General features: G+C 37.2%; 1 protein-coding gene across 2 annotated transcripts in view; it reads right to left on the reverse strand.

Moving 5' to 3' along the window:
• Positions 1 to 1,807: 1,807 nt before the first annotated feature.
• Positions 1,808 to 22,826, reverse strand: part of Mamdc2 (MAM domain containing 2) — a 160,770-nt gene continuing 139,751 nt past the window's right edge. Inside the window, exons 12-14 of one of the 2 annotated variants that reach the window (XM_005324096.3) lie at positions 10,015 to 10,274; positions 3,002 to 3,086; positions 1,808 to 2,823 (exon numbers count right to left, since the gene is read on the reverse strand). In XM_005324096.3, coding sequence (XP_005324153.2) covers positions 2,759 to 2,823; positions 3,002 to 3,086; positions 10,015 to 10,274 — 410 coding nt within the window. In that variant the 3' untranslated portion in view covers positions 1,808 to 2,758. Of the gene's footprint in view, positions 2,824 to 3,001; positions 3,087 to 10,014; positions 10,275 to 22,826 lie in introns of those variants that run through there. The other variant, XM_078047543.1, reaches the window with a different exon arrangement.

Below are 22,826 nucleotides of genomic sequence, written 5' to 3' on the forward strand. Positions count from 1 at the left end.
GATGTGGGGAAAAAGGCACACTCATACATTGCTGGTGGGACTGCAAATTGATGCAGCCAATATGGAAAGCAGTATGGAGAATCCTTGGAAAACTGGGAATGGAACCACCATTTGACCCAGCTATCCCACTCCTTGGTCTTTATCCAATGAACTTATAAACAGCATACTATAGGTACACAGCCACATTAATGTTTATAGCAGCACAATTCACAATAGCTAAACTGTGGAACTAACCTAGATGCCATTCAGTAGATGAATGGATAAAGAAAATGTGAGATATATACACACACACACACACACACACACACACAACACACACACACAACACACACACACAATGGAATATTACTCAGCATTAAATGAAAATAAAATCATGGCATTTGCAGGTAAATGAATGAAGCTGGAGAATATAATGCTAAGTGAAGTTCACCAATCCTAAAACATGATGAATGTTTTCTCTGATTTAAGGATGTTGATTCATAATGTGGTGCTGGTGGGGTGCATGTGAGGATTAAATGAACTCTAGATAGGGCAAAGGGGAGGGAGTGGAAGGGAGCAGGTATGGGGGTAGGAAAGACGGTGGAATGAGATGGACATCATTACCCTAAGTACATGTATGAAGACACAAATGGTGTGACTATACTTTATGTACAACCAGAGATATGTGTAATAAGAATTGTAATGCTTTCTTCTGACATATATAACAAATTAAAATAAAACATAAAATAATAAAAAAAGAAGGCTAGGGAACGACTTCACTCATTTAGTACAGATTATAAACTTTTTGCTAAGCATCCAGATACACCTGTTAGGTCTTTGAGACCTGATCCACATTTCTTTATTCAGCAAACATAATTATAACTCTGGACAGAACTAATGTTTTGAGGGAAATATGCCACCTAATGTGGAATTAAATTGGTCAACATCTTGAAATTTTCCCCAAAGTTTCCACTTTGTTTAGAGATTCTACCCATGGCTAATTAATCATTATGAGTAGAAAGGAGTTGATTCATTGAATTTTGTTTTATTATAAAATAAATTTATTTTCTCCATAAACCTCATGATATTTATTTTGCATGGTTCAATATTTTTTTTGCTTTCCAAGTAATGTGACAATAAGAGCGGTATAATACTCTGAATAGACCAGTGTAAGGGTTTTGATGCTCTTGAGTGGAAAAACCTCCCAATTCCATGTAAGTAATGAACTTCTAGACACTTAAAGTCATAAGAGCTGAGTCTTAAGTTATTCTACTTTATAGCTGTGGGATCTTAAGTAATTTCTTTATTGTTTGATACTGTTTTCTTATCTGTGAAAAGAGCCAATATTTACATCTTGAGGGATCACAGAAAAATTAAACTCATTCATTCATTCATAAAACAATGCCTTTTTTTCTCAGAACCTACTAAATATCGTATATCTTCCTGGGCCCTAAGAATGGAAAAATAAAACATCAAGAATTCTTACTCTTATAGAGTAAATTTGAGATAAAATTTGAGAAAAATTTGAGATTCCTTATGCAAAATAAAACACTCTTGGGCTGGGGGCAGAGCTCAGTGATAGAGCACTTGTCTAGTTGCATGAGGCCCTGGGCTCAATTGCTACTAAAGTCAAAACAACAACAACAACAACAAAACCCCACTCTTTAAAAATTAATTATTATATCATTGATGCAATACTTATGTCACTATAAAAACTTAAGAACATTTAATTGTGGCAGAATAGAGATTCAAATTAGAAAGTGCAGTTACATAATGAAGATATTCTGATAAAGAAAATAATACAGAAATGAGTCAGTTACTAATAAAAGATTTTTCAAATTATCTTTTATTAGGTAATTTATGATTTCACAACAGCTGTATTAATACACAAACATATATAATATATACAATTTTCCAATCAGGTAAATAAAAAAGCAGTAGTTTAGTATATCTGATTGAATTCATATTACTCAAAACTTTACCAAAACATTTGTTACAAAAATCAGTCAAATTGTTGAACAAATTTATAAAAATTATTGGATGTGTGTACATAAAAAATTTCAAGCTTGCTTTATTAAAAAAAGAGTGCAATTTCTATCCATGTGCTCATAGTGACTTTCAAAGGTAGTTTAAAGGGAGAAAAAAGAAGGTAGCATAACTTGTAATGCAGCATTAATTAATACTGACTTACCCTGGGATTTCAAGAAAGATCCTTTGTTATCACATATGGTGAAAAATATTAAAAATTAATGCTCCATTTCTATGAATAAAACATAGAAAATAAGACTTCACTTTTCCTGTCTAACTTGTTTCCATGGAAAACTGCATTCATTCTGCAGATATTACTGATACCCCACATTATTTACTTTAAAAATGTTGATGATCTACTTGAAATTCAAATAAAACCCCACAAAACCTATTCTCTCAATACATTCACTGAATGCAGATTTAAGTGAGCACACTCATTTTGATTGTGCCCTTTATTTGAATACTTTAAAATGACTATAAGCACATTTGTATTTTAACTGGTACCAAAATTAAGATGAATGATCTATTCAAAACCAACAGCCTGTACTCCTAGTAACAGTTGTCAAATGCAAGGAAAAAAATAAAAAGCCCTGAGTCAGTATTTTTTTGCAAAAGTAATGAAAAGGATTGCTCTGAAGTCATCTTATAACTTATAAAATGATTAAGACCGTCCAGTATTCATTTGTTTCATTTTCATTTTGATTGAAGAGAGGTACAACTTTTGTCTAATTAATCCAATTCAGATCATGTTTTAATACTCAATTGCATTTAAATCCTCAGAATATCCTGATGATTGTTGAGTTGTATCTTCCACTTCTGTCAGGAAAGACATATAGAAAAAATGTTTTTCTCTGCTTATTATAGAAAAACAATATTTAATTGTAGTTTTATCATTTAAGACTATATTGGATATAGTCTTATATTGTCTTATATATAGTCTTGATTGAAAAATATTTTTTCAATCAAGCTTCTATAACTGGGAAAATATTATTACCTGTACAGGGTCCTGCCTGAAATTTAACATCATCAATAGCAATATCACTTCTTATTGATGCTCCCCGAATGGCTTCAAAAATTATCTGAAAAATAATTGAATTTGAATTTAGAAATAGAGTAATCCTGATATAACTATGTTGGTCAGGGAAAGTTCAAGTTTTGTGGGTCTAAAGGCGTAGGTAGTTCTTGGGGACCTCTATAAGGAAAATGGTACAAAATTATAAATTCAAATTTAGGTACTTTAGTTTATTTGGAATTTAAAGACCTTTTCAATAAATTACAGGACCCTTGGAGATTCAGATCCCATGCTCACCACCCCCCTTCTTTTGGCATTGGGGATTGAACCCATGGGGGCTCTACCACTGAGCTACATCCCCAGGGGTCCCCTACTCCCATGCTGCCTTTTAAATTTGAAACAGGGTCTCACTAATTTTCCCAGGTTGGCCTTGAACTTGCCATTCTTCTGCTTTAGCCTCTGAGTCCCTGGGATTACAGGCATGTGCCATCACACTTGGCTCTGATCCCTTTCTTCCCCAGAAATGCTTAGCAAAAAATGCTTCCCAGTGCTTACTTGGGTCCCTCTTCCCATTTAGAACCTCTATTTCTAGAACCTCCCAGCACCCACATGGCCTATGAAAGTGAGAGGCCCTGAAGCTTAAATTTCTTTAGGCTCTCCATAAATCTTCCTTTGATACCGGTACTTTACAAAAAGACTTAGTATGACTGTATATACACACTTATAAACAGAAAAGCATAATAATTAAATTTACCAAAATAGAATGGTTCATTTATCATGTAAAATACCAACTATCAAAGACACAGATCAAGGAGAAGCGGGAACAATGTCATGACTTTAGAGTCTGAGCAAATATTCTTGATAACTGATCAAATATTCTTGTTCTAGGAAAAATAGATTACCAGCTCTAAGGTTGCCCCCAACAATGGTTAATAAACTACTCATTACTTCAAGAAGATTTGTGGGTAATGAAAATTGTTCATAAGACATATTTGCTCTACTCATTTTATGAACAAATGACTTCTCATTGGACTAGTTAATGATTTAAATTAAATAAAAAAGAATGCCCTTAAACTAATTTCATTAAACCTCTTTAAATTAAATAAGAATATAAATTGAATAATTAACATGTTTTTGAAATTAATGACTTAAAATAGCTTTAGTGACAGACAAAGCAAACCAATGATTAATAAGAATTCTAAGGACATAAGCTGTGCTGGTTAATTTTAAATGTCAACTTGACTGGGGTAAAGATACCCAGATAGCTGGTAAAGCATTATTTCTGGGTATGTCTGTCAGACTGTTTCTAAAAGAGATTGGCATTTGAATCAGTGGACTAAGTAAGAAGAATATACCCTTACCCAGTGTGGGTCAGCAACATTCAATCTATTGAAGGCTCAGATAGAACAAAAAATAGATTCATTCTTTCTTCTGGATCTGGGACACCCATCTTCTGCTGCCTTTGGACATCAGAAGCCCAGGCTTTCAGGCTTTTGGACTCTGAGGCTTACACTAGCAGCCTCCCAGGTTTTCAGGCCTTCTGCCTCAGTCTAAGAGTTATACTATTGGCTCCTTTAGTTTTCAGTCTTCAGATTTGGATTAAGCTATGGTTTCCTGGTCCTCTAACTTGCAGATGATATATCATTGGGGATTTTCAACCTCTGTAATTGCACGAGCCAATTCCTAAATGACAAATCCCTTCCCATCTGTTTCTCTGTTTGGTTCTGTTTCTCTAGAGAACAGTCGTTGAAACACAACCCTAAACAAGAATCCATATAAATGGCAAGACAAGGTGGAGAAATGTTCTAACACATTTAGATGGGAGGACATATAAATGAAGTTAATAAACATTTTGGTTTTCTGAACAACAAAATCTGTTTTTTGACTTCTGAGTCTGCAGTGAAAAATGTAACAGACAAATTTTGATGAAATTATATTCTGAATAATATGTGATTTTGCCAAACACTTGATTTCATATGACCCTCTCCTTTGAATTTTCTTAACACTTCAGTGATGACAATTTTACACCACTGATTTCACTGTTATATTTATAGATATGTAGGAGTATCTCTCTCTCTTTTCCCTACAATGATGATGAGATTCACTTGACATATCTTTATGCTTTAGAACTAACAAAATCTATCTGGTAGCAGCTAATGAACAAATATTTATTTATAGAATAAACACAATGAATATAGTATTAAATAACATATTTCCTTGGTTCTCAAATTGTGGGGCAGACACACTCAAGTACATTCACAAGAGTGCTCTGGGATAATTTAAAATTTAATGGGAAACACAGCAATATTCAACATGTAGCAAACACTGTATGAACTACTAGTTCACAGTCATTCAAAGATTCAACATTAGACTGATCTATATTCCCTTTGATAACATCTTATCTTTATAGAGCTATGGTTTTGGAAGATGCTATAATTAAAGGAAGCACTATGTAAAAATCAGTGTAGAACATTAAATGAAGGTGGCATAATGATCTGCTTTCAAAGTTTGAGAAGTTGTACAATGCCTGACAGGTATACATATGCTATTAATAAATAATTGAGGTAACTTAAGAATAGATACAAATATTTTTTCTTTTAATTTAAGTATTTTTTTTAACAAGTTACCAGAACATAAATACATATGAAGTTGTTTGGACTTAGGTAATTAATAAATTGAACCATTAGGTATTTCTTTTGGTGTAGGGGAACGGGGAGAAATTACCAAGATGATAGGAATTACGAACAAAATTATTTGGAGACTAGGCTCTCAACTGAGTACCTGGCACAAAGGAATTCCTAGTAAATATTAGGCAGTATAATTAACAATAAGACTGATGTAAATACTTCAGTGAGCTGAGAATTTGTTAAACACTTTGTTTCAATGACAACAAAATTTAAGAAACAGAGGAAAACACCCGAAAGCAGAGGGAAATAATAATCAAGGAATCCAAAGGAGATGAAATCAGTTTGTGTTTTTGATCAATAGTGAGTCAGGTTTTGCTTAGCTCCTTAATAAATCCCTTAGGAAGGAACATGATGAAAAATTTGTCATTTGATGTATTTCCTCTACAATGATAATCTGAAGACTGGCCCGTCTTTGGGAGGCCACCCATATATTTACTCCAAAGGGAACAGTCTCAAGTGGCAGCAGTGCAATAGGACTCTTAAAAACTACACCTCTCTGGCTTCACTCATGATGTGCACATTTACTTCCTTTAGCTCCATTTTCTTCCTTGAACTCCAGTCTCGTATCTACTGTTTACTTGACACATCCACTTGGATTTCTAACAGACATAAGAAACTTAACATGTCCAATATAAACAAAACCTATCAACTTCTCTCATGCGCACAACTGTTCTTACTCCTCCAGATGTACTCTCCCTAGCTTTCCTTATCTCCATAAATAGTGTAGACATTCACTGTAGCAATTGCTCAGGCCCAAAACTTTAAAGTCATCTTGACTCTTCTCTGTCTGAAACTCCACATTCTATACTTAAGTTGTCCTGGAAGCCTCTGATGACATCTCACCCCCGCTACCAAGTATACTTTTCACACAGTAGCTGGAGTGATTGTTTCAAAAAATATAATTCAGATCCTATTACCATAAAGACATCTTACAGCTACCTATTGCTCTTGAAATAATTTCAAACTCTTTGTCATACCCTCCAAGGACTTCTATGATTATTTTAAAGCCCTTTGACTTTGTCACCTGATTGGTTTGGTCTCTTTCTCCTCCTGTGCTTTAAATTAATATTGTTTTATTTTATTGTGCAGTGGTCGGGATTGAACTTAGAGCCTCATGCATGCTAGTAAGTGCTCTACCATTTCTATATCCCAGCCCTTCATATTATTATTCATGGACACATCATCATTGCATGCCTTCATAGGGAACAATATGTTTTAATATATGCATACATTTTGGAATGATCAAATCAAGAAGATTAACATATTTGCTGTATACATATTTTTGCAGTGAGACCTTTGCAATTTACTCTCTTATTTTGAGATATGCAATATGTTACTATTGACTATATAGCCACCCTACTGTGCAAACAGATCACTAAAATTATTCCTCCTATTTACTGGAAACTTTATAACCTTTGACTAAGGACTTCTCATTCTTTTCCCTCCCCCTACCTACCATGCCTCATGGAACCGTCCATCATTCTACTCTATTTCTAGGAGTTCAACTTGACTTACTGTCACCTGGTGCTACATTATATACTTTTGGCTTATATTTTTTTTTACCTGTATCCCACTAGAATATAAACTCCAAAAGACAAGAAATTTATCTGTTCTATTTATTGTAGAATCCTTAGCACAGAACAGCAAGTGGCCAAAAATATTTATTAAAAATGAGATATTTTACCTCCAAACTACTGGAACTCAGTCTAGATGCCTAATCTAGCTATTAAGAATACCAATTCTGTTGTGATAATATGAATTAGAAACTAGGGAAATTTGAGAGGGAATATAGTTTGAGAAATAAGAATAATACCTTTTATAATATAATATGATCATGTTTTCAAAGCCCCTTCACACAAATAATCTCACTTGACTCCAATTCTATCTGTGGTAATGTCAGCAAGGCAGGAATTATTTTCTCATTTTGAAAATGTATGAATGATCTCACAAGGATAAAATTTGTCCAAGATCACCCAGAGCTTGTGACCTTAAGGCAAAGATGATATTTTGGAACTTCTGTGAAGGCAGGAAGTACAGAACAGTGCCTTATAGAACTAGGCAGATCTGGGTTCAAGCTCTTGCCTGGCCACCTACCAACATTTACTCCTCTCCATCTGCAAAATGGAGCTATAGGATCAATGGAAGGAATGTATGTATAACAGCATTGCAAGTGCCCAGCATACAGAAGATGGCTACTCTATGTGCACATGTGTGTTTGAATTTCATTAGACCCTAGGATGCTTTGGAGCACCCAGTTCAGCCCAGTTCCCCTGCAGTCGTCAGGGATTTCTGAGGGAATCACTAAGTCCAGAGAAGATTCAAATCTGTTCCATTTTAAGCCAAGTGGGACAGTCTGTAGTCTTGCTTCCAGACTGTGAGCTGAAAATCTCTAGGGTCATTCGATACCCTTTGAACTTGAATATCCCAAGATGCCACCCCATCTCTCTGTCTGTCTGCCCTCTCTCTCTCTCTCTCTCTCTCTCTCTCTCTCTCTCACACACACACACACACACACACACACACACACACACACACGACATTTAAAGTGACAAGCTACCAGCAGGTTTATGTGCAAGGCCCTGTGCCTGACCTCAGGGAAAATTTCCTATTTTCCAGAACTTAAATCTTACAGTACTTGTATATCAATATAACTTGGGAGTTTTGAAAATATCAATGCTGGACTGGCAGGTGTAGTTCAGTGTAGAGCACTTGCCTAGCATGCACGAGGGCTTGGAGCATTTTGCAATGCAGCATTGGAATGAAAAAAGAAGGAGGAGGAAGAGAAGGAGGAGTTTCAGTCAGAGTTTGGGTACCATCCCTAAAGATCCAGATTCATTTAATTCAGCATAGAGATTCTCTATCTTTTGCATGCATCAGAATCATGTGGGACGTCTTATTAAAACAGATTTTTTGGGTCCCAGAAATTCCCAAGTTTTTGATTCAGTACTTCTGAGGTGGAGCCTGAAAATTCACATTTCAGGTGAACTTGCATTTTAGTTATTGCTGATGCTGCTGATACCCGGATCACACTTCAAAAAACATGTGGTAAGGATAGAAGTATGAATGCTAGTAGCCTAACAAAATTGATCCATCATCTCTGAATCAAAATCAATTAAGTTCCTGAGCAACCTACTTCCTTCTGTAATAGACATTATATCACCATCAATATTATTCATAGAACTGTTATTCTTTACCAAGTTTCTAGACAGTTTATCCATGCTGAGCTAATTGGGCCTTTCTTAAATAATGGCCCATCTTCCTTCTGTCATTTGTTCTTTAACAATGCAGCACACTGGATGGCATTACAACCTGGCCACCTGAGCTTCTGAAATTCTTTTAGATCTGTAAAAAATTAATTTTCGCTGTAAGGTGGTAACAAAATTAAACCCTTATTTTGGATTTCTCTTCCCAGGAAGATTTGGAATTTGGGCAGGCTAATGGCTAAGCTAGAGTGCTGGTCCAGGAGATTTATTAGTCAGAAGCAAGGAGGGAGAAGAAGTTGGGCACTTAGTTGGAAGTTACACTTGAGAATTCTACACAGCAATTTTAAGAACAATTAGGTATCTGGAAGTTATTTCCTCAATGTTTTCTGGGGTTCTCATGGTAGTCAGGTAAAATTGGGGGCTCTCAAAAGGCAGTTGCTGCTCTCCAGCAGAGACTGGCTGCCCAGCCCCATCTATTAGAATTTAAAAGGCTTTTTCCCATTGCTGCCCAGACTCCTTTATGATCAAGATTACCTAGAACAGAAGTCTTCTTTAGCACCTAGAGGACCTAGAGGGAGACCCAGGGCTTGATATCAAGGCTCACTTTCTTTCATATCAATCCACTGATAGGATCAGAGGCTTAAAAACACTTATTCTGGACCATACATACTCTTAAATAGAAGCTTAAAACAAAACCCTTACATGCATGTGGGTAGAGGAATAAAAGATGCAGCTGCAACAACTAATTAGGCAACACCATACTTAGAAGGAAAGGAGATTTCGTTTTGGAGGTTTATAGGACACATGAAAATATACTTGACATTCATAATGTACTAAGATAAAAATAGATACACTTTCACGATTGAATTGCAGAAAAATCACTTTATGCATAAATATCCTAAGCTTTCTCTCCCTGTCTAATTTCTCAATCACTTCTTAGATTTAATCAACATAGAGGCTAATTATGTTTACTCTTAAACGAATCTACCCTTATCTATGACCTTGAGAAAGGACAAAATATTCGCTTTGATAATGAGAAAAAGGAGAAACATCAGAAGCTTACATGCATGTTTTCCCTCGCTTGAATCTTATCTCTTTGGCTTACCTGGTGTTGCTGCATACAGCTGTACTCAATCAGCGCTCGGAGCCAGGAAATGCTCTGCTCACCTCTTCTTCTCCATAAAAGCGACTCTTCACTGTCTTCTTCTTTCTTCAAGTAAACACTCAGCAGGCCAGTCCCTGCTCCATACATGTGGTAGAAGAAGGTCAAGCAGTGTTTTCCAGGGATGCCTCGCAGAGGCTTGGACCGGAGATGTGCTTTTTGTCCATACACCATATGGGAGGCCTCGATGTACATGTAGTAGCCTTGAGAGAAATGCAAAGCGGGTATTGTTAAAAAGGACACAAATCCATTTTCTTCTTTTGTAGTGTACCTGGAAACATGGGCAACTTCACTGCTGTAATGAGAATGGGTTTTATATTCTGGAGAATGTATATCCTAGAAGAATAAATATGCTAAAAGAATTAGACCATAAAATGATATTATAGAGGGGGGGTGACCCAGGGGCATTTTATTACTGAGCTACATCCCCAGTCCTTTTTTAATTTGAAACAGGTTCTCATTAAGCTGCTGAAGCCTCTCTAAGTTGTTGAGGCTGGTCTTGAATTTGCAATCCTCCTATCTCAGCATCCTGGGCAGCTGGGATTACAGGCATGCATCACTGTAACTTGCCATAGAATAATTTTTAACTGAATAATTTATAATTCAGTTTAATTGGCAGGGGTAATTAACATATGAATGTTATATCACAAATATGATTAGCACATCAACATTTAGCTATCTAATTCATGGACAATATTCTAAATGTTTGTCTTCCCCCAATTCATCTGTCGAAATACTAACTCCCCAGTTGATATCCAGAGGAGGAAACACAGAGGTCATGAGGGCAATGCTCCCGTGAATGGTCTTAGTGCCTTTATAAGAGACTCCAGAGATTCACTCATCTCTTCCGTCAAGTGGGAATTAAGAGAGAAGATGGCCATCTAGGAAGAAACAGGTCCTTCCTAGACACCAGATCGACTGGCAACTTGATCTTAAACTTCTCAACTTCCAGAACTGTGATAAGTACATTTCTGTTGTGTGTAATCTATAATAATTTGTTAGAGTGGCCCAAACAGACTAAGATACAGCCTCACCCTAAAACCTACTGCACCCTTCTAGTTGCTCAGCCCCAAACCTGTGAATCACGTGCCACTTTCCACCTAAGGGATTCCCATTGGCTCTACCTTTGAAATAGTTCAGAAGCCAGTCACATCTCTTCTCATCGCTGCTACTGTCTCAGTCCAAACTATTATCATTTTTCCCCTGGACTAAAGCAAAAGCTTCCTGGCCACAAAAGTCGGCCTGCTTTTATCATCACCCCTTACAATCCAATCTCAACACAGTATCCATAGTGATCCTTCTAAAACAAAAGGTAAATCTTGCTATGCCTCTGTTCAAACCTTCCCTTGGTTCAGCTTTAAAAGCTGACGTCCTCAGTTAGGATTGTCTTTAGGGGCCTGGACAATCTGGCACCCATTCTTCTAACCTTGCTGGCTCTCACCACCTTTTACTGACTTACCTTTCTCCTTACTCCAGTTGCTGTACTCTGCTTTCCCTAGAGATGCCACCTCAGGACCTTTGTATGTGCTAATCCTGGATCCTCCCACAGTTCTCATGTTTTACTGGGTCACCTCCTTTAAGTCTTTTCTCAGATATTACCTTTTCAATTATGCCTGTTCGGCATATTAAATATTAAAAATTGCTATTTCTTCATCCCCTACATCTTAATTTATTATGTTTTCCATAGCATATATTTGCCTCATAACATCCTATGTAATTTTCTTACTTTAATGTTTATTGCCTTCCTTCTCTAGAACACACTAAGGCAGAGATTTTTCCTCTTTAGTTCACTGCCATGTAACAATGTTTGAAAATGGAACATGGTAGATGCTTGAAAATATTTGCTGATGGGTGAATGAATGCAGTTTTTTTCTAAGCCATAAACCAGTTCAACCATTTCTAGAACACATGGTTCTGGGGATATAGTTCAGTTGGTAGAGTGCTTGCCTCGCATGTACAAGGTCCCAGGTTCAATCCCCAGCATCACCAAAAAAAAAAAAAAAAAAAAAATCTAGAACACTTGGCTTCACCAAGTGCACTCCTAATGTGTGAGGTCCTTGGAAGGAGACACACACTTGATTTGGACCCTCCAAGGCAAAACTAGACCAAATTCAAGCATTTCCTCTCTTTCTCCCTGCCTTTCTCTTATTGGTGATACTGGGGACTGGATTCAGGAATGTTCTGCCTCTGAGTTACATCCACAGCCCTTTACATTTTTTTTTTTTTGAGACAGGATGTCACTAAGTTGCCCAAAACGAGTTCAGTTGTCCTCAAATTACTTCTACACCATGTGAGATGTTTTTTAAAATGAACATACATAACAGAGAGACAGGTGACCTAGAATTGTCTTTCCTTTAGTGATGAGGGCAGTGTACACCTAGTAATCACAATATGGGGTCTTAACAGGTTATTCTGAGTTCCTGGAAGATTGGAGAACTCTCAATCACCTCTAGGATCATTTGATTGAATTCCTGCCTTGGTGAGTATAATACCCTCATTCATTCAGCCTTGAAAGGGAGCAGCTTCCTCCATCCCATCCCCTGTTTTTTGGACCATACACACCTCCACAGATGTGATTACTGAGGTCTATAATAATTTCAGTTCATTCACCTCTGAGTCTTGGTTTTGAGTTAGAAGCTATTAGCTAGGTTTCCAGTTCCAGAGATCCCTGTGTACCATGAAATACAAAAGAAAATCTGTACCATTTGACCTGGGAAACTGCTGCTTTTGGACAGCAAAGATTATGTCCCAATGGGAGTCCCTTGCTGGGGCACTGACACCAGTCTAGTTTTCTTGAATAGTGTCGGCCTTTGCAAATAGTCTTCAGGATATAGTTTATATTTTAAGGATTCATGTATAAGGCAATTCTGATTTAGAGCAATCTAGACCAACATCTATACCTAAAAATAATTTTAACAAATTTGTCAACTGATCAGACTTTGCCCTCTCATGCACAAACAAATAATGCCTTGAGACTACAATTTTTTTTTCTTTTTGACCTGCATATGATATTTCTTTTCCCCAGAAAACAAAAACCAAAAACACCAGAGCTTTATGGAGGGGCAATCCACCTCGAATATGTTCCAAAAGCAGAGAAAAGTCCTGTGTGTTGACAAGCTTCACCCCATTACAGCTTCAAGCTCTGTTTCAGCAAACAAAAGCTGTGGAGGGAAGCCAGGAAATCCCAGCAGCTCCTGTGTTCCTGCACATGAAAGATTCCAGCCTGTGAAAGGGATTATTAACTGGAGAAAACAAATGACTTTCTCTCTGTGGGGTCATTGTTCAACATTCAAGATGGGTGTTCCAGTGGATCTACTGAAAGAAAGATCAGGGTCCCATCTGTTTTTTTGCACGGCAACTGTGATGTGTTGAGATGAACAGACACTAAACAGATCCATAATCCTGAAGTGTGAAGCAGCTGTTCCTCCAGGATCATGACTCTGTCTTGCAGGGCTGAGAAGGAGCCCCAGTGGCCTGAGTGAAGAGGCTCTGAGGAATGAACAGCTAACCACATTCAGTAAGCTGGAAGGGACTCATAATCGGGGCCCAAAGACATCAATGCTCTGGGGAACAACTGCTAAGGTTATAATAACTCTCTAAGGTTATTCTTTACTTTTGACTCATTTTAAAATCTTGTCATAAACAAGGAGTTAATGTTTAATGGGTATGGATTTTCAATCTGGAAAAGTGAAAAGAAGTTGGGAGACAGATGGTGGTGATGGTTGCAGAACAATGTGAATGTACTTAACACCACTGAACTGTATGCTGAAAAATGGTTAAAACGATAAATGTTATGCATATTTTATGACAGTTTTAAAAAGGCTTATCAAAGAAGCCTTCTCTGTGTAAGATCTGATAATATCAGAAACTAGCATGATCAGATTAGTTATGAAAAGAATGAAGGACACTGGAGCTTTTGAAGATCTGGAGCTAATTCATCAGATGGCTATAGACCAGTTAGGTAGCATTGCTGCAGGTCTCAATGTCAAAATTGCTGCATGTTTCAATGCCAAAAATTCTTATAAGACAAGGATTTGAGATAGACAGCTATTCTAATTCAGTTGCATTTAAAAAGAAAAAAACACACATTAAATACTTAGTTTTGATTTTCTTTTGCCTAACGGCACATTTTTATAAATTGAATTCTCTGATATTTTTGTATTATTGATATTTCACACAAGAAGGGAGTGTTCTTGGAAACGAAGAAGACTCCTGCCTTTACTTGGTAGCAAGCTGGAAGAAAATTTAGTTTCCAGAAATAAGGAAGATCTATCAAAACACTGAACAGCACCACATAAGAAAGTGATGGTGTCTCTTTCTCTGAAATTGTTAAGAAAATGACGCAGAGCTGCTTTTCTGGGAGGTAGTGGGGTGGGGGACGGCTGGATGACAATCTGTTCTGCTCACTGGGGACTCAGTGGGCTAGGAATCGTGATGACTGAAGTCGTTTTCTCATAGAAATGGGTAGTTATCTGTTGGTTTATTTGTTCTATTGTCATTTGGTTACAAAATCCCTATAAAATTCAGGTCAACCAAAAAACAAAAAAAGTTTACAAAGAATTCTGACAGTGTGGCATCAGACAAGTGTTAATAAAATTGCAATGTCCAATGAAACCTCAGGAAGTTTGATAGGACTTGGCATTATCATCTTGTAAATAAATAGCATTTATGTCAGGAAACTTTCTCATTCACAGGATAGAGTTGCTCAAGTAGATGGTGGCAGAACTTGGATAGACAAATCCTTCAAAGTCCACCCCACCTTGATGCAAGTCACTTCTACCTGCTTCAAATGTCTTTCTTAGTTTAATAGGAGTCAAATGGTGGGGCTAAACATTATTATCATTTGTCTTTGGGGTTATTATACTAGAATGACTTGTTCATCAAGTGTTTCTCAAAATTAGTCATATAAATACCACCTTCATATTATTTCTTGTCTACCCATACAACAGTACTTACTACCTGTGCTGTTATTAACATTTTTCTTTAAATAGATTCTATTTTTTATTGCTTAAATACATTTTTCTAAATAGGAAACTTCATATAAGCATAAAAACAAAAATTTATCCATAAATCTGTGAAATAATGGTTTTGATGTACTGCTTATGTATTTTTCTTATACATGAATATTATTACTAATTTTTAAAATTACCTCATGGTAATGCAATTTGGGAAACATTGTTGTAATGTTTCTATCAAATCTTTTGATTTTTACTAAGCAATTTTACTAGGGGTCAGAGGCCATGATTTTCTATTTTATAAAAGCATCAGTGACAAAAGAATGATTCCAGGAAAGCATTACAGAGATAAACACCAGGTTTCATAAAAGACTCACTAATTGTAAAAATAATAATACCATTCATTTTAGTTAAACTTATATATTATCAAGTCTCTTCATAAATATAATGTATTAATTATTGCAATCTGAAGAGATTAATAGGATATTACTTATTGTTGTTTTATATATGTGGGAAACTGAGGCTAAGAGCTGTTATGCAATTGTGTTCTGCAGATAGCTGGGGTAGAGGCAGCTGTTTATGGTCTGGCCACTAAACTGTACCAAGCTATATCCTAGAATTTGGAAAACTTAATTGCATCACCCCTTTAGTATGTCAGGAACTGTGATTACCTTGGAATTGCTACATCTGATGATGTATTGATTCTGATACACACATAGTCACCTGAGGTTTTTGTAGTGTGGCTTTTCTGAACTTCTCTTTTTATTTAATGGATCTATATTGACTGACCCTCTAATCTAGTTATCTGTAAAACAACTTACGTGCTTCTCCCCTTTCTTTTTTCCCCTTGCATGTATTCTTTCAGGTGTAAATTCACACACTGTAAGAATGGGAACTGAAAAGGTAGCATGTGGTCTACAGCCACAGGTGTATCCTTTGAAAGTCTCAGAATGTATGACATTAATTCAAAAAGAACCCTCTGGTCACCAATGCCAAACAAATGAACTATAATTATTAGGGAGAAAGATACTGTGTTGCTCGTCCAGAGTTTGAGTCTATTGTCTCACTAATGTGTAGAATAGGAAGTTCTGCCACTTTTTAATCCGCCATTATTTTGTTGCCTTTATTTGAAAAGGGGGTATAGAAAAGTTGTTAGGACTAAATTCAATAAGTCAACAATGCAGGCAATAGGAAATCTTTTCAGATACAATTTCATTATTGTTTAAAGTGTACATTTGATCATGGGCAAGCTTCTTGTTTCTCAGGTTCCAAGCAGATAATTATTAAAACTCTATTGAATGGGCTTCAGTAATATTTCAAATGAGAATGTTTCCTTAGCTGATATATGAGGTCCTGTCTACCTCTGCATCCTAAAAATCTATTAACCATTATTAATTTGTTGAATCATTAAAAGTTTTTTTATTATTATTATTTCAGGATACATCACCTTTTAAAGAGAAATTTCACTGATATTCGCCTAAGTGACATTACATTTATTACAATTTGAAGTCCTGGACATTGAACCCAGGGGCATTCTGCCATTAGTCCACATATCTATCCCTTTTTATTTTAGTTTTGAGACAGGATCTCTCTAAGTTGCCCACCCTGGCTTTGAATTTGCTATCCTCCTGCCTCAGCCTCTGGAGTAGCTGGCATTAAGAAGCATGCTAATGTACCTGGAAATAAGTCACTTTTTTAAAAATATGAAGTAATTGTCAAAGTCATTTCTGTGCTAACTGAATAAAAAAAGTCATTTGTGGCACTTTATTACTCTGATAGTTGATATGGATTCTTGCTTGTCTAAACTTCAGTCAGCCTCCTAAATCTTTTCCTAGGCATTTCTGTATACTTCCTTATAAAGTCCAGTTTTATTAAGAACACTAAGTCAGGATTCCCCCACATCCCAATATTGACATTTGATCACACAGCACAAGTGATCAGATGCCTCATCTTCTACCATATCCCATGTCTGCCTTCGGCAAGAATCCTGTTAGTTCCATTTAACCAGAATTCACCTTACTCTTGATGTTTCCTTTGAGTAATTTTCCATTCATTGAGCCCCTTCATACAGCACCTTAGTTCTAAATTGCCACCTGCTCATGCTACATTCAAAGTTAAGCCTAATCTCTCTCCTCCAAGGCAAAAATCCTACAGTAGTTGTCCCTAGGCCTGTTGTGGTCCTGAATAAAATCTCTCTTACCATGCTTTAACAATTATCATTGAAAAATGTTTTTCTTTAACATAATTGTCCCCCATAGTCTCTTAGGCAGTTTATAGCCAAAGGCTGTGTAAATTTTAATATTGTCCTATCACTCCTTGCCAAAGAACAGAATACATAATCTCAGATACCACAAGAACTTGGGTAGAATAGTCAGAAAATATCAGCAAAAGAATACAGTTGTAAGAGGGCAGAGACACAAAGATTTGAAATGATTCAAATACTGTGATTGGTTGGCTTATACCACATAATGAGCAAATGCCTTCAAATTTTGAGTAAAAGAATCATGTTAAATAAGTGATACTAAAAAGTGAAATACCAGTGACAGCCCCTTCAGTTCTCTGAGTAACTTGTAGGATGTTTATACTCCACCAAGAAAACTTAAGTAGAAAAATGGGTAGTTTTGTTGTTGTTTTGGTGGGATGGAGGAGGGAATATCTTTTGAAGCTGAGAGTTTTCCAAGCAGCAAGCATTGGAGGAACCAATATTCAAGAGAAAACAGAAGGTCAACAAAATGAGTTCAGCGTTCTGTGGGCTGCTTTGAGACATTTCCCCACCGACCTCAGAGGCTGAGTAGAGAGCACCTGCCAAGGAACAGAGAAACCAACTACTCTCAGTAGGTTGAGAGAATAACAGGAGTCTAGGGGCTGCCAAAGCATCCAGGGCTCACAGGGCCAAGTTTTGTGAGAAAAGAGAGCTCATCACTTGGCAACCTTCCTTTGAGGCATTTACCAAATTTTAACTAGCAGAGAGCAAGAGTTAAGAAGACAAATGCATATCACAGTAGAGTCTTCACCATCTCCCCAGCTAAGGAGGCAAAAATTGAAGTTTGAGACAGTCTAGGGAGGACATCCCCCAACTAAACTCCAGAGTTTAGTTTGGGAGACTATATCTGGGGTGTTGAGAGAACTAGAGGTAGACCCAGCAAAACAGAAGTGCAGCCCTACCATAAGTTGGCTCAATTCTGGTTGGACTGAAGGGACGACTTCATTCTAGTTGTCTGTTTGAGAGTAGGCTGCATCCTCTCTGGAGGAAAACACCATCACTCAATGGTTCTATAATTTTCATCCATGATGTCTAGTATCCAAACATTTTTATCAGACATTTTAAGAAGCAGGTTTAAGGAAACCAAACTCCATATGAAGGAAACAGGTATCTCACATATGCAGTTGTCACACAAAGACTGTAAAATAATTATGGCTAATGATTTAATAATATCAGTATTTAGTAATATGTTCAAGGGGCTTGGGGTGTAGCTCAGTGGTAGAGTGCTTGCTTAGCATGCATGAGGCACTGAGTTCAGCGCCAGCACTGAAAAATACACACACACACACACACACACACACACACACACGCACGTATGTTTAAGAAAATAGATGGTAAGATGGAGAATTTCACCAAAGAACTTGAATCTATTAAAAAGCAAATTATGGACGAGGGTCGGGGGCGGGCAGGATGAAGCTTTTGGAACAGTGGCATAAAAACTTCTAAAAATCTGCTCCTCCAAAAAAGTAATGAGAGCACTAGCAAAAATTGCCCAAATCAACTTTTATAGAGCTCCAAGAATTAACTGAAGGCTTGCAGCAATTCAAGGCTGCTTGTTCAAGAAAAAAAATTGAATCTTGGAAAGACCAGTGACCTCTCACTTGCCCTCATTCCATCCTGTCTCTCCTACTGTGTGATAGACTTGAAAACGAAAAACTCTACAACTAAGACATCTGCAGAGAACAGTAGTTGAGCCACCATTGGGAGGGGAAGAATAAATGTGGAACTTCCCAAAAGCTCCATTTTTGGATAATTGGCGTTGTTTGACCTGTATGACATCTAACTGAAGTACTCCATTCCCAGGGCTTGTCTTTCTTTAACCTGATATGATGTATTGATTCTGACAGATACATGATAGCCTGACATATTTGTAGTGTGGCTTTTCTTTTTATTTAATGGACATATATTGACTGACCATCTAATGCAATTATCTATAAAACAGCTTTGAATGCCTCTCTTCTTTCTTTTATTTTTCCCCCTTGGATGTGTTTTTCCAAGTGTAGATTGACAGGCTTTAGGGACAGGAATTGAAAAGATAGAATCCACTGAGATGCAACCTAATAGATGCCTTTTCTTGGGCCCAAGCCAAGTGCCACTGTATTCAGTCTTCAAGGCAGTGGCTTCTGCAGTCATTCCTGGATCACTTAGCACCCATGAGAATGCCACCCAGAAATGAGGGAGTCTTAGGAAGTCAATGCTGAGTGGACACATACCTCTGGCCAATGGGGGATACAAGTCTATGGACAAACACTTCCCCCTTTCTCACCCTAGTTGGTGGTTGTGAGATATATTGAAACACAGCTTCTTAAATGTTTCCGCAGAATCATGCAGCCTGTTGGACATAGTAGTGGCCACATCAAGAATTCATCCTTATTTCAGCTCTTCTTCTTTTGTTGATTTACAGCCTTTGTAAAAGGAGCATTCTGCTTCTTGGAATCCTGTCTCCAAATATCCTACAAGTTTACATTTTAGACCCCACTTTCTTGGAAATTCTGGCTGACAGTATATTACATGCCAGCCAAGTAAGATTACTTAGAGTCCCCAAAAGCTGTCCCACTGCTCAATGGCTCCTAATCTCACACCTGCTTTTCCCTCATCCTGAAATGCTTCCTTATTCCTGATCATTCCTGATGAACTCCAACTCATCCTTTGAGACACTCCCAAGGGCAGCTAGCTGTCCTGTGTAGTCCTTTATCTCTAGCATTTCAGCATTATTACTTTACTTGTTAAAATTCTGAGGCATTTGTGCATTATTTGGTGCATAATGTATAGTGGGTGCTTAGGAAATATGAAATGAATTGAGGGACCCTGGACTCTGTAATATTAATGAATGCTTCCCAGTTCTAAGATGTTTGATTCTTCTGTACATGTAGCCTCTGATGCTAGTGGCTTTAACAAATAAAGAGTGTTTGAAAGGTACCTTTGTTTGCATATGCTTTAATTTTTGAATGGGTAGCACTTGTCACCTTGTGATCTGAGAGCCAATTCATCACATAGCTCTCACCAGGAGAGACCAAGACAAAAGGAAGCCATTCTCTGTGTGTAGGTTATTCAACAGGTGCATGGGTTGCATGCTGGAGTTAAACATACAATACCGACACACAGACACTAGAAGTATCCCAGAAAAAATTAGATTCTTTCAGCTGGATGAATGTCTAGAAAGTCCAAAAATACAATTGGCTTTTCAGAGAGGAAACAAACTCTCTTTTTTCACTTCCCCTTTGATTTGAGGAGTGGTCAGGGGTGAATTTATGCTGTAATGTGAAAAGATAATGTGATTTTCCCATATAAGCTGTCACAGTCATTCTAGGCCAGGTATGGTCTCTAAGTATTATGTAGGCTGTGAGACTCTGATGAGGCAGTGTGGATAGAATATGGTTATCAGAGCCACACAAACATGAAATTCAGTGCCCACTCTACCAGTTACTACTGTGTGACCATGGAAGGGCACTTAATTTCTCTGAGTTTCTGTTTCTTCTTCTGAAAAATGGGACCTTTCTCTTACTTCACAGGCTGTGGTAAGAACACAAAGATTTCCAGTACTGTGCCTACCCAGGGTAAGTATGCAATAAATTATCAGTAACTTTATTATTTCTACAAGTAAAAAGTGATTATGAAAGCAATTAATTTTATTACTTTTTTGTGCAGTGCTGAGACTTGAACCCAGGATCCAGTGCATGCTACACAAATGCTCCACTACTAAGCTATGTTCCCTGCCTCATTATTAAAATAATTTTTAATATGCTTTTTCTGTGAGTGTGTGTGTGTGTGTATGTGTGTGTGTGTGTGTGTGTATGTGTGTGTGTGTGTGTGTGTGTGTGTGTGATAATGGGGATTGAACTCAGGAACCATTTCGAATGAGCTGCATCCCCAGCCCTATTTGTTTATTTAGAGACAGGATCTTGCTAAGTTGCCCAGATTGAACTTGGGATTCTTTTGCCTTAGCCTCTCAAGTTCTGGAATTACAGTGTGCACCGCTGCACCTGGCTTTATTAAAGTAGTTTTAAGAACAACAACAACAAATCATTTTTTTTAACCCAATGCTATATGATCTATAGATACCTGGGGCACAGCATAGCAAAATTTGTTTTATCATTTGCATTGTTGAACATGGAAATAAAAAGATATAATCTGAAAAGATTTTATTTAATTAGAAAACCGGATGGTGTCTTGAGACTCCCTTGGAAATTTATATTGAAGCAGGTAAAATAAAGAATGAAGAAGACAGACCATAGGAGTAGTTTACTTTAAAAACTCAGCATTCTCTAGGTTGCATACCAGAGAATTTCATTTAATGCATCAAGTATTCACTGGCAATAAATATTGAACACACTAAGAAGTTTTTGCATTCAATTTTTGCTGTAAAGTTTCATTCCAGCCATCTGAAACATCCTTTTAAGTTTTCAGAGAGACAAAGCAAACACAAACACATCATTTTCTTTAACAAAGATATATCACATTACTTAAAATATGTCCCCAGAAACTAGGAATAATGTTAATAAAGGAATAGAACTATGAGTAATTTAATATCTATTATATATGCTTCGTTAGGTTTTCATAAATTTTGTATAGTCGGGGAGGAGGTAAAAGATGGTCTACAAGTCAAACAAGCTCAGACAATAAAATTATTTTAGCATAAAGACTTGAGGAGCAGGACAAGGGCTAGGGTTTCAGCCATTAATTTGAAAGAGTTTACTAACCTGCACCTTCACTGGTAAGTCTGCTGTACAAACTCCTGGGAGACAGTCTGCTATGGGTTAAATTGTGTATCTCCAAAATATCTATGCTAAAGCCCTAACCCCAGTATCTCTTAAGGTAACCATGTTTGGAGATAGGACCTTTAAAGAGGGAAATAAGTTTTAACTTAATTTTAACCCCATTTTTATGGGGTTGTATGGGTGGGCCCCAATTCAACATGGTTTATATGAAGATGGATATCATGGCGGAGAGGAAAAGCCAGCATGTGGACATAGCAAGAAGAGAGCCATCTGCAAGTCAAAAAGGAGTCAGAGGAAACCAACCCTGCTGCCAACTTCAACTGGACTGGTCTATGAAATTTGGTAAATAAGTGAGTAGCTATAATTATTCTCATTTTCTAGATAACGAGCCTGAAACTTGGAAATTTCAAGCAACTTTCTCCTTTGTGTGTCTGTGTCTGTGCGTGTGTTGCTGGGGACTGAACCCAGTACCTTATGCATATGAGGCAAGCACTCTACCAACTGAGCTATATCCCTTAAGCAACTTTCTCAAGGCCACATATTTAGTGAGTGAGGAGCTCTGGATCATCCCAACTCCAAAGCCTGGGGGTCTATTATAACACTGCTCTGGTGCTGTCCTTGCCCTTTTTGGGGACTCCTTCCACTCCACTATTTACTACTTTTGCTCTGCTCTTCCTTTCAAGTCATTCTATGGCCTTTGTTATCAGAGTATTTCCTTATAGTAACCCACCATAATGTGATCTATCTTCAGTAGCCTCTCTTACCTCTTATTGCTTGCCTTCTTAGGAACCCTAAGAAAAGGAAGAAAAACTACCAACT

Source organism: Ictidomys tridecemlineatus, chromosome 4, assembly GCF_052094955.1.
Source record: "Ictidomys tridecemlineatus isolate mIctTri1 chromosome 4, mIctTri1.hap1, whole genome shotgun sequence".
Lineage (NCBI taxonomy): Eukaryota > Metazoa > Chordata > Mammalia > Rodentia > Sciuridae > Ictidomys > Ictidomys tridecemlineatus.